This window comes from Strongylocentrotus purpuratus, unplaced genomic scaffold (genome assembly GCF_000002235.5).
Source record: "Strongylocentrotus purpuratus isolate Spur 01 unplaced genomic scaffold, Spur_5.0 spur5_scaffold_7, whole genome shotgun sequence".
In the NCBI taxonomy this organism is placed as follows: domain Eukaryota; kingdom Metazoa; phylum Echinodermata; class Echinoidea; order Camarodonta; family Strongylocentrotidae; genus Strongylocentrotus; species Strongylocentrotus purpuratus.
The window spans coordinates 31,921,762-31,934,836 of NW_022145613.1; the positions used below are offsets into that span (position 1 = coordinate 31,921,762).

At 37.8% G+C, this 13,075-nt stretch overlaps 2 protein-coding genes across 2 annotated transcripts; both read right to left on the reverse strand.

Annotated features, from left to right (window-relative positions):
* Positions 1–527: 527 nt before the first annotated feature.
* Positions 528–8,792, reverse strand: LOC105442416. The gene is made up of 6 exons (XM_030973815.1): positions 8,696–8,792; positions 8,108–8,198; positions 7,079–7,267; positions 4,578–4,767; positions 3,665–3,802; positions 528–2,172 (listed from the first exon to the last, which is right to left on the reverse strand). Exons 1-6 carry the CDS (start codon positions 8,786–8,788, stop codon positions 2,064–2,066), a joined length of 810 nt encoding a protein of 269 aa, XP_030829675.1. The 5' UTR covers positions 8,789–8,792; the 3' UTR covers positions 528–2,063.
* Positions 8,793–10,436: 1,644 nt separating this feature from the next.
* On the reverse strand, positions 10,437–12,763 carry LOC115919901. The gene is made up of 4 exons (XM_030974525.1): positions 12,752–12,763; positions 11,878–12,013; positions 10,969–11,033; positions 10,437–10,562 (listed from the first exon to the last, which is right to left on the reverse strand). The coding sequence occupies exons 1-4, from the start codon at positions 12,761–12,763 to the stop codon at positions 10,437–10,439; spliced, it is 339 nt and encodes a 112-aa protein (XP_030830385.1).
* Positions 12,764–13,075: the final 312 nt, after the last annotated feature.

Sequence of the window (13,075 nt, forward strand, 5' to 3'; positions counted from 1 at the left end):
ATTATTCATTCGTCGATGAGAGGGATGCAGCTTATGGCTGGTAACCGAAGCTTATATTTTTTAAGGTCATATCTTACGTGCTAAAGAATATAGATTATTTATTGACAGGCTTCTAGCAGCAGTGATGTAATGAGCCAAAATTCTGAGGGGGCTTAGCCAGAGGGGACTGAAAGGACTGACATCAATCCGTTTGGTGAGGGGATTTGTGTGTTACACCCGCCCCTTCCCTGAAATAACATGACTATATTTCCTTGTTCAGTGTTTTTTAGGGGAGGGGGAATGCACACACACCCACACACCAGTGCCTAACAGGGTAGCAGGGTTTTTTTTCTCTATTTTTCTGATATAGCCAAGGAAGTATTAGCAAATAAATTCTTGTGTCCAAAAACAAATTGACATTGTTGTACCTTTGCACCTTATCTGTTAAATAATGCATTGTTTGTGACTTTTTATTCATGTGTCGAGTAACAACTACAAGAATAATCTAAACTGAAACTATAATAAATACAATGCATACTGAACTGATGATTCATTTCCCATTTATTGCTAGGATGGTATGCAAGGCAGTGCGAAGCAAAAGCTGCAATAGATAATAAAACCAGACATTCTTACGACAACCCCAAGAAATATCTTTAAAAAACAGGATCTTCGAAAATAGTACTGTTGAAGAATACGACAAAAATAGAAAGAGGTAGGATATAAGGAAAGTACCTGATGGCTAAATATGCACTTCTTTTAATACAGAGAAAAACATTAGGGAAATGTACATTGTATACATATTACGTAAAATAGATAAAAGTATAGAATTATCAAGGATGTGTCAATAATTACGCGTAAGAACGTATCATAAAAGTTATTTCATTTATTTCAGCAACATAGCGAGATAGGCCTACTCAGTGTTTGTTAATCCTTTTAGAAAGATTGAAGGAACGGATTAGAAAAAAAATCTAAGAGAATTTACCCCAAACGCATTAAACATCAAATATGTCAGCGTACGTATACCTTTAATACTGATCATAAAATTATTGATTTTAACTCTTCAAATGGACTTAAGGAAATGCTAAGCTCGAGGCTTAAAGAAATCTTAACTAAAATAAATTGGCGATCCGACCATTAACAAATAGAAAGTAGGGGTAGAACATTTGTTTCAGCTGTTCCCTTTCTTTGGAGTCAGTTACCCTTTTCAATTCAAACAGCCAATACCCTTCAAACCTTGAAGACCAGACTAAAGACCCACCTAGTGCTTGCTGACTACAATTAATTTCCATTTTTCCAAATTTAAACTTTCAGCTTGTGAACTTCAAATTCATGTAAGTTTTTATTTTTTTAAACAATTAATTCAAATAATTTCATGCGATTTAAGCATCTCTAGAGATAAACGTGTGCTTTTTGTCAATATTGTCATTATCATCAAATACCCTTGTTCCTTATCCTTAGTGAACGACTCTTGACGATCTTTTCATTACGATCTCGATTTTTTTTTATTTTTTAAGTTGCAATAATAATTGGCACAACAGGAGTTACTTATCAAAGATCACAAAAAGTGTAAAAGGCAGAAAAGGAAATGATAACGAACAAATTAGATGTAAAGTATTTTATTTTGTAATCATGAATTGCATAACAGGAAGGTTTAAGGGCTGTAACTTATTCTTTCTTTTTCCAGATTGATATATAATATGAGGTTTAAAATAAACCCTGACAATTGGCTTTTAGTTTAAAAAATGAATACTTTAGAAATAATCAATTTCGAAAAGATGGAAGAAAAAAAAATATTGTTGTCACTAAATGTAAGAATGCTTGCATGTTTACTATTTTGTAAGCTGATCCTTTCAGAGTATGCTGTATAGAAATAGATGCTCGCCTTAAAACCATTACTATAACAAAACCTGATTATATGGTATGCATAATTATCATCAACTAAATATTGTACAATCTGTTATTAATATCGCCCATTTCCTTTTATTAGGAAAAGCAAATAATAATTGTATATAATTGCCTTTTATATCATATAATTTCAATCGACTATTTAATCCAAAGCGATATATTTCAATAGCAAGTTTCCTTTATTCTTCAGGTGAGCCGTGGTCTTTTTCTATTTCTCCGTTTTCATCTTCTCCAATCGGTCCTTTGTCTTCCATGTTGTCTCTACACCTGGTCTGATCTGCCTCGGACCTTTACACACAAAAAAGGAGATGATTTGTAGCTCATTTTTATCATAAAATGAAATTTTACTGATCGACACGAACTGTAATACTTCCAGAAGTAGATTGAAAGATTTATTAGACTTTTAATTATCTGATTTAATTAGTTAATTAATTAGTAACTTGTGATCATCAACCACGCACCCAGCACATGAAGTGGGAATACGTAAACGAAAACTCGTTCACTACCATTATTCTCCATAGATTCTAGAGTATTTTCATAAAAAACATCAATTTTTATTTAAAAATCAAATTTTATTCTTGAAATATAGAATGATAAAGAGCTAATTAAAGATAAACTCCAGTACTGGTAAAAAAAGAAAATTATTTCTCACAGAATCAAACGAAACTTACACTGAATGTTCAAGATTACAAATAAATGACATGTGCCAAACAATTTTGGAAGAAAATGTATACTGGCTGAGTAATGAGCATAGAAAGACAAGGAATCAAGGTAGTACCAACCCCGACACCATGCGTGTTGTCCCATACATAGCTGTCTGTGTATGTGCTTGTTACTTTACCAAGACTCGGTCAAATTTATTATGATTTTGATGACTCCAGAACCTTGCAGTGCACACAAATACATACATGCTACATGATCAACTGTTTCTGATCCTTTCCACACCTTTTCTTTCACAATGCAATCGCATTACCAGTACTAAAGTTTATCTTTAATCATTTTAAATTTGAATGCAAAATTAATGTCTTTTTGTGAAAATTGTGTCTCATTATTGAAAATGTGTTGCATGTTCTGTAACTGTGTAAATCATGTATTCTGAGAATCATGGTAAAATTGTTTTCATATTTATATCTATGTTATGCTAATCATTAATAAACATAGTTCCTGTGTACATAGCCAAATGCTAAATACTGATTTCGAAAACTGCAAATCATCACTGATGTTTGGTCAGAACGCTAAATATAATTTTCCTCAGTCATGTCCTAAGTGAGCAGCAAAGCAGTTTTTAATTTCTGTTTCATTTTTTCTCGGATATTGTTACTAGTTTTCCTTTCACCAGTGTCGCCTCGAGTGTTGATCATTTTCAAACAATATTTATTCTAATATTGTCCTATTGTGTTACCTTCATTTCAAGTATGTTTCGAATCAGCTAATAATATGCTACTGGTCTTGCTTTCAAGCGCCACTTGACATTGAATGTAAATATTGCAGTGGAGAGGCCTTATTGCACGTATTCTCGAGTGTGAGCAACTCTGGCAAGTAAGGCGGGAGGCGAACATCCCATGAGACTGACGGTCCTCGAAACCGACTATGTTGGTCTGGTGAACCAACAGAAAAGTTATCAGAAGGCATACGAGAGAGGCTTGTCATTCTCGTTGGCTGTCGACCTCGTAAACCCTCGGATAACTTTTCCGAAGGTCCGTCAGACTGACGTTATCTGTCCCGTGAGCGATGGCCGTCTAAACATTGTTAAAGAAAGTCGCGGTGTATTGTTTCTTACTTGAGAGCGACAAGTGCTTCTGAAAGTTCTTTCATCTGCTCACTTTCCCTTTCCTGTGTTGCAAGCTGAGTCTTCAGGACTTGCTCTACATCACGTGTACAACACTCTGTGTAATACACATCTGCACTGTTGCAAAATCTACAGGATCCGGTATTAAATAGACAATAATTGTTATTGGACGCTTCTTACATAAATTTATGAAAAAAGGAGATTGGTGAATGGGCTACCCTGACAAAAGATTAGAAATAAATAAATAAATAAATAAATAAATGAATGAATAAATATAATGATGCGCTTTAGTCACATTTTCCAAAATAGAATCATGTGAAGAACATTAAACCTCGCTACAATCAAATACATAAACGTCCATAACGAATGATTGTTGCTCGTATACTTCTTTCTGGATAAAGTGACAAAGTAAGTTCTATATTGAAAACTGAAACATACATACAAGTGTTTAATGATTGTAATGAAATACCTGAAATAATCTATTAATGTCTATGTGATTCTTTTTTAATTCTAGGAAGCCGTATATTTTTTGAGGGTAATAGGAGAGTATCTTTAGTTATCGAATTTCAAGTAGAAGCAGTTGATAACTACTTTAAGTTTTCAGACGTACTCTTGTTTCTTAAAAATAAGTTGTCGTGTAGATTACAACCGGAAATACGTTGCTTCCTTGGACAAGCAGTGACGTTTCTAGATATTATGGCGCCCGGGGCCAAAAACAAAATTGCTCATTTCTAATGCAAGTTACCCAGCGTGTTGAGGGCGTATATGCGTATGGGTCTTCCTTTTCTCAACTTTTTGTTCGCCTCTTTCAAGTGCCGCCGGGGCACGTGCCCCCAGCCCCCAGCCCCCGCCACCGCCCCCGTAAATACGCCACTGAGGGCGTGATCAAAACTGAACCACTTACGCCTCTACAGCCTCGTAGCATCTCTTCTTCACGTCTTCGAGACATATCAGAGAGTTTTGTTGAGTGGATGTCAAGCTCTCCAATTTACTTTCGATAGAAGCCCTGATCCATTGGCGAACCTGCATGAAAAAGACACCCGCAGCGGCCGCAATTCGGCGCAGTAGAACGTTACGTTCTTCATCGGTTTCAACTGCAGGTAATTAAGAGTGAGATATAATTTTAAGATGATTATAAATATTATAATAATTATATTAATAATAACAATAACGATAATAACTTAAGTACGAGCAATTAATCCCCTGAATGTCCGGATAAATGTTTGTCAAACTAGAAAGAAAACGAAATGTGGGAAGTCTTCCAAACTGACATTTAAATTCGGTTAGTGTAGGGAAATGGACATCCGAGCATGGGTCATTCCTTGCCATCGCATCGTACGCGAGTATACATAGACAAGGTGGCGGACTGTGCGCAAGTTTACATGGCCGTACCATGGTATCGTACGCGAAGGTACATGGACAAGGTGGCGGACTGTGCGCAAGTTTACATGGCCGTGCCATGGTATCGTACGCGAAGGTACATGGACAAGGTGGCGGACTGTGCGCAAGTTTACATGGCCGTGCTATGGTATCGTACGCGAAGGTACATGGACAAGGTGGCGGACTGTGCGCAAGTTTACATGGCCGTGCCATGGTATCGTACGCGAAGGTACATGGACAAGGTGGTGGATTGTGCGCAAGTTTTACATGGCCGTTCCATGGTATCCTACGCGAAGGTACGTGGACAAGGTGGCGCACTATACGCAAGTTAAACATGACCGTACCATGGTATCATACGCGAAGGTACATTGACAAGGTGGCACACTGTCGCAAGGTAACATATGGCAGTACCATGGTATCGTACCCGAAGGTACATAGACAAGGTGGCGCACTATACGCAAGCTAAAATGGCCGTACCATAGTATCTTACGCGAGGGTACATAGACAAGGTGGCGGACTGTTCGCAAATTTTACATGGCCGTACCATGGTATCCTACGCGAAGGTACATGGACAAGGTGGCGCACTATACGCAAGATAAACATGGCCGTACCATGGTATCGTAAGGGAAGGTACATAGACAAGGTGGCGCACTATACGCAAGTTAACATGGACGTTACATGGTATCGTGAGCGAGTTGTCGTAGGCGAGGCAGTTAAGGGTTAATCATAGTGCATGACAAGGAACTAAATATGCCGAGAGTAAAAATGAACATAATGTTTAGCTGCAAGAATGCATACCACATGTGCGATGCCCTTTGAAAGGAAGTGAAAGGAAGTGATCGCCAGTAAACTGAGATGCAAACAAATATGTTCAGGATGCATGGACTTTATTTTACATCTCTTTAATGTTTAAAGATAAAGTTAAGTTCTGGTCATGCGATTGCATTGTGAAAGAAACGGTGTGAAATCGATCAGAAAAGGTTGATCATGTAGCGTATATGTATTGGTGTGTACTTGGCCCAGTCTTGGTAAAAAAGTAACAAGCATTGTACACAGAAATATGTACATGGACTACACAAACATGTGACATAAAAATGAGGCCCACATTTTAAAGGTGTTACAAGTCTAATCAGATATCGAACTACAATGTTCTTCAATGTAAGCCTACTTAAAAAATCTATCCGTTTTTCGCCCATTTCTCTCTAACTATGATATGGGTTTAAGGTGATGGAACCGAAACGACTAAACTTGTCGAAACAGTTCCTAAAATGTTTCCATGAATTCCAGGTGATTAGTGGCGCAGCTACAGAAGAGGGCGCTCGGGCTCATGCCCCGATCAAATAGCGGGGAGAAAAAAAAAGCAATAACAGGGGTAAAGTGAGAGAAAAATTGGTGATGGAGAAGTGGAATGTAACATAAGATGCTATGACCGCTTGTCACACCTTGCCCCCGATATATGGTCTTCTGTATTTGCATTCCATCCACCGAATCAGAATCCCCTTGCTGACGATGCGCCATCAACGCCTGGACTCACTACGCCACTGTATTTGAAATTCGGTCTACTCAGTACAAAACATGATGAATTAAAGATAAACTTTAGTACTGGTAATGCGATTGCATTGTGGGAGAAAAGGTGTGGAAAGGATCAGAAACAGTTGATCATGTAGCATGTAAGTATTGGTGTGCACTGCAAGGTTCTGGAGTCATCAAAATCATAATAAATTTGACCGAGTCTTGGTAAAGTAACAAGCACTGTACACAGAAAGCTATATATGGGACAACGCACATGGTGTCGGGGCTAGTACTACCTTGATTTCCCTGTCTTTCTATGCTCATTACTCAGCCAGTATACATTTTCTTCCAAAATTGTTTGGCACATGTCATTTATTTGTAATCTTGAACATTCAGTGTAAGTTTCGTTTGATTCTATGAGAATTAATTATTTTTTTTTTTTTTACCAGAACTGGAGTTTATCTTTAATGTCCACTCTCACCACCCTCACAAAGATGAAGAATGATTGTCTACCTGCGCTTATTCGCCTGCGTCTCGTGGCAAAGGAGGACCACACGGCATGCTCAGTGATTCCTGTTAGGGCCCTCTGAAGTGCCCCCTCTGGAATCTGGGCCCCTTCCTCGATTTGCTGCATTTGGGACTCGAGTTGAAACGCCCTCGGTGGTTGGTGAGGGAAGTTTTCCATGTGCTTCTTGTAGGAATCTGTAAAAAATAAATATAATAAACGCCTACAGTGGGTTTCATAGATTCCTAATGTGGCAGTTGTCCGTGCCCCCTCTTTAAAAATACAACACTTAAAATACAGAAAGACTAAAAGTACCTCCAAAATGCTTTTTGTCCCTTTTTTGTAATTTGAAAACCCAAAAAGGACATCAAAATATTTTCGGAATTGTTCTTCATCCCATTTACCTTGATTAACCTCTGCCTGATAAATAGATGTTTGTTGTTTTGAAAGTTCAAAGGAAGTTTTGGTTTAAAAAATAAAAAATAATGCATAATTATGAAATACGAAAAATGTGGTGATTTTCCAACCAATAAACAATGACGCTGAATGAGGACTTTATTTGTGTTTTATTGTGAACTTTTTTCACACCATATTTGTTTGAATTGAAGAAGAAAAAATTGTCACAACAAGCATCCAGTCACCAGAACATATTGTTTTTGGTGCACTGTTACGCCTAACAAATTCATGGAGGGCCATGTTGCAACTCAAGAGCGATAATTATATCTCATTTTCGATACAGAACTAAGCAAGTGTAGAGTACTTGATAATAATCTACTTGAAACTTTAAGTGCGATTATTAATGACGTTTTAATGTGAAGGTGTTTTCTCTCTAAATAGTAAAGAGGGTTGTTATCTATTGTTCTCAAGGTTTTAATGAGAGTGTTTTTGGTTTCAGCGTAGATCATAGCAATAGAGTCATTTATAAAAGTACTTTGACAGTCCCTAAAATAGAATCTAGTTGGTCATTTTGCGTTTTCAAAGGTATGAACAAAATTAATGTCGGAGAGAAAACGCTAAATGTGTGATATTTCTCTCACCTAGTATACCGAATGAGTAATCATCGCAGACCTTCGCCGTAGCGCGCTGAAACTCCGCTAGCATCTTCCGATACCAGTCCATGAGGGCTCTCTATTAAAAATAGATATTGAAAAGCAGTTTAAATTAATTAAATAAATAAGTTGTACATAAATTACTTTGTAGGGCCCTGAGCTTCACATATAATTTAGACCCACAAATGAGACATAGGCCTGCAGTTTTTTTAATCAGTGGAAATTAATCAGCGAGCCAAACAACAAGCACTTTCGTTTAGGTTTCTTTCCATTCTAAGTCATTGTTGGTGCATTTTGTAAGCATCTCTGTGGCTTCAAAATGAAACTTATGAACTGCTTCCAGCTCTATTTTACCCGATATTTTTGTTGGGCAGCATAAAGTCACCCGCGGGCCACAATACCAAACTCAATGGTGTATACTAGGAAAAAGGCTTTGTAAAAAAAAATTAAAAAGAGTTTAAAATATTTTCATTAAATATGAGGCGATATTATTCAACTTCATGGATATTTCTTCAGTAAATTAATTATGAATTAGCAGATTTATTCAAGACTATCAAGCCATACCGATCGACTCACCTCAGCATAACTATGCACTTGGTCCTCCTCGAATCGATCAGCAACCGAGCTTCTTTTCAATGTCTGGGTCATTTTCTTGCTAACCTCAGTCATACAGTGAAATACCTAAGACCAGAAGACAATCATAGAACAGAACGCAGTTATTTCTGGTGTGCGATTGTGCATTATGCTTTTCTTTTCATTCATTAATTATCAAACGATTGATTTCGTCGGCTAGAGAACATCCTAATTACAAACTGAATCTAAGTTTCAAGCCATTTCTGGTGATGGTGGCTCTCATTTTTAAGTCTCAATTGTACGTGTCACAATACTTTACAGGAACAGTTTTCTGCCTTTCTAACAAGCCGAAATTAAGGTAACTTAGAAATGAATAACATGAATAATAAAAACGAATCTTTTTGGTTCCAGATACTGGGACTCAAAATGGCTACAGCCCAAGAGACTGACAGCCGATGGGAGTGACAATAACGGTGTCACAGGCCTATTAAAAAATGTATCTGACATGTCTGAGGGTTCACGAAACCGACAACCCAATAAGCCGCCGGCCCATGAGATTGACATATCAGTCTCGCGGAACTTCTGAAACTTTTCTGAGGGTTCACGAGACCGATCTTGTCAGTCATGTCGGCCGTTGGCCTCGTTGGCTGGCGATATACAGGGAATGAACGAAAGGGAAATCCGCAGAGAATGGTAGGCCTAAATCAAGAACACAAACGAAACCATATAAGGGTAGAAATACTAGGGTCAATGTCGCTATTTTAGATGGTTCGTTGAAATTTAACATTCAGTGTAGATGGTTTGAATGTGTTTTGAAAAATGAATAGAGTCCATATAGACACAAAAACATAGTCCATATAAGGACGTTGTTGGAGAATAAATTAATCACATGGATTACATGTATTTGATATCTGTTAAAGTAAACCGTATAAAGTGTGATTAGTCCTACCGATTGGGAGATTATGTTCAAAGCATTATTCTTCTTGTCTTGGCTTTCCTCCACAAACTCGGCTCGCTTTATTTGAAATGATTCCAGACCCTTCTTCAAGCAGTCAGTTTTTACTTTGCCGTCTGACCTACAGGGAAAATACACAATAACAAGATGCCAGATTAAATATAGAAATCACGTCCGGCATATCCAATTATTCCAGATTTCTCATTTCAAAGTTGTTACAGCCGTGGTCACGTTCATTTGTTTATTATTTTGTTATTACGAGTCACAGATTTTATGTCAATATGTTATGGTCTTCTTTACACAGGGTACCTTCATCAGAATTAACATTGTTCTCCCAGAGGGCCCCATAATTACAGCACTCCGGTAATGCCAGTTGCCTATATTGCACACCTGGGTCGAGAGAGGCAAGTGTGGGTAAAATGCTTTGTCCAAGAATATAAGCACCGACTAAAGATTACATCCGATACCCGGTACCCCTCGTATGATAGTTAAAAGCCTTCACCAAAGCGCTCCCATACACTGGTATTCTGTTTTTTTAGTTGTCGATCATGGTCATGGCAACTGATAGAAAAGTTATATAAAGTGGCCATCCATGTATTCTTTAAAATAACACTGAACGATCATTTCTTCCTGTCGTACATGGATCTTATGGGTCAGGACTTTAACCTACACCTATACACCTACGTCTGAAGGGACTCAGTGATTTTGTGTTTCGACACCCCCCCCCCCCCCCCCCCCCCCCTCCCCCCGCCATACCCTCTCTTGCTTAACAACGGCTTTTATTTATTCTTACACCCGGCTTTGAATCTGTGCATCCACTTCAATAAGACTCTTGGCGCATTGATGTAAGACCTCTTGACACGTGTCTCGGTTTAGATGCAATTTGGCGGTCATACCCGCAGAAGTAGCTCTCTCCTGTAAAAGTAAAAGATGAGATGGCAAGATTTATAAAGAAGATTATTCAACTAAAATCCTGATACTTTTCGTGATTTTGGTTAATCATCAAATCTCAGATTAACCCCCTGTCAGTTCAGAAAGGACGGCCAACTGCCGTCACCTTATATTTGGACAGCCATGTGGTCGATTAGTACTTTTTATAGTTTACCAAATCAATTTAAGGGACGAAATATTACTTATATTTTTATTTTTTTTAAATTGTTGCTTGATATTAAAATTAAGAGGTCAGAAAGTTTACAATTTTCTTCTGCATACAACTTCGATTGAAGTATGGTCATTTTTAAATGTGCCTTAATTTGACAAGATTCTGAAATGCTAAAACATGGTAGGTAAACCAGTTTCACCCGAACTTGATCCAAGTTACCTCTATTTTCGAAACGAACCTCTGGAAAGTGCCTTCTCGTTCTTCCCATCCCTTGATCAAGAATCCTACAAGAGATGTTTTAATGAGAGGATGAAATAACGAGGTAATATAGAAAACCAAGAGTATTCCTCATAGTAAAAAGAAGAGGTGTCGGGGTATAGTGGTTCATTCAATTTACTGTCAATCCAAGGGTAGAGAGTTCGCATCCCAGCTCGGCACTAACGCCCTTTGGCAATGCATTTATCCACATTTGCCTCTGTTCACCGAGGTAGAAACATGGTAAATGTTGAGGTGCTAATAATTGCATGACCCTCATAAAGATCAGCATTAATGCTGATGAGGCCTGGGTTAACAAAAGTTGTTATTTTTGCGGTATATTGATGATGTTGTAAGTCTCTCGAGATCGCTACCTTGATGTTAATGTTGAGTTCACATATGACTATAGTGATTACAGAGTGAGACAACCTTCAGACTTTACATTTATGTAGATTATAGAACATGTCAGAAACTAAAAATGTATTTAACTCTACGTTATATGTTATTCAGGGCGAGTCCCAAATTAAAACACACCCCTCCCCCAATCTAATTTTAACTTGTCTTGCAACCATTGTATTTTTTTACAATACTTATGTATGAAACCCAAGCGCGTGACTCTTTGAATTTATTTACATTTCATTATGTTAAGAAGAAAAAAAATTATTCTAAAGGCGAATCCAGGATTTCGATCAAAAAAGGAAATAACTACAAAAATATCGGACTAACGGAGGAAAAGTTTATCACATTTGCAATTGCCTTTAGAGTCTACAATTTGAAGATGGCTATTTTTTCTATAATTAAGAAGTGCCCGATTGAGTTTTCAAAAGAGGGCACGCATGGGCCGAATGCAATTTTGTAATAGCATTGACCAACCTTTTTCATCAAGAGCCAAGTCGAGGGCCTCTCTTCCAGAGAAAAAGAAACATCTTTCCTCTGCTTCCTCTCTCGTATTCACGACATCGAGTTCTTTCAGCAACTCAAACACCGAGTCGACGTGGCGAGCTTTCACCTGTATAAACAATAGTATGTACATTAGATGGATGAACCTCTTCATTAAAATCTGCGTTGGGTTTGCCCCCCCCCCCCTTAATGTGGGTCAATAAAAGGCCACCGGTAAAATGTCATATTTCTTATATTAGTAATGCAGAGTCTAAAAAGAAATTCGCCACGTTTCTGCCAAAAAGTGAATCCATCCTAAAGATGTCCCTCTCGACTCTTTGACAGTAAAACCCTGTTCCCTGAATACGTTTCAATTATATTATTTGTAAAAACTTTTGAAGAAACAACTTCCAGGTAATATTGAAGCAGAACATTTAGGTTAGTGTGGATGATTTTGCATGGATGTATAAATTAATAAAAGCCTTGATAAATATATAGACGTTGCTTGATTCTTGCCAATTGCAATGAAGGTGTGACGATGACTATATCTTAAACAAAGGAGTGTGTTGGGTGCGCGGAACATTCATCGACGTTTAGATATAATTTCTTACTTTAAAATAAGGAGATTCCCTTTCAGTACTGGTTCTTAAGCGGGGGGGGGGGAGGAGGCTCGAGTGCTCAGGTTTTTCCCAGCCCGATCCCCGATTTCTTCAAATCCCCCCGTAAAAAAACCCAACTATTGATTATACACGAATCTAAGCGAGGCACATGACTTGTACAAGATGAATGCAATAACTATTTAGCGACCCCGCCCCCTCCCCAACAAAAGATAACAATATATATGTATTCTTCTAGAACCTCGCCTGACCCCTTGTACCATAACACACTTTGTTTACCTCTTCAGGGCGTTTTTCTCTCGCTGATAGATCCCACTGAGTGAAACCGACGATGATGTCGGGCTTAGGAAGACGTTTTCCTACTTCTACAAAATGATCCCGCTCCTGTGATGATATCAAATATGAATATGAATTTCAGAACATCTCAATATAACTTACATTATGTTGTGTGCTGGATATTATCTGAATTATACAGCCAGTTAACTCTATTTAATTTAAAGGAGTAAATTCCCCTCTGGCATCAGCTCAAGATATGTGATTGCACTTTGAATTCTCTTGATTTCAAGCAAATTTCC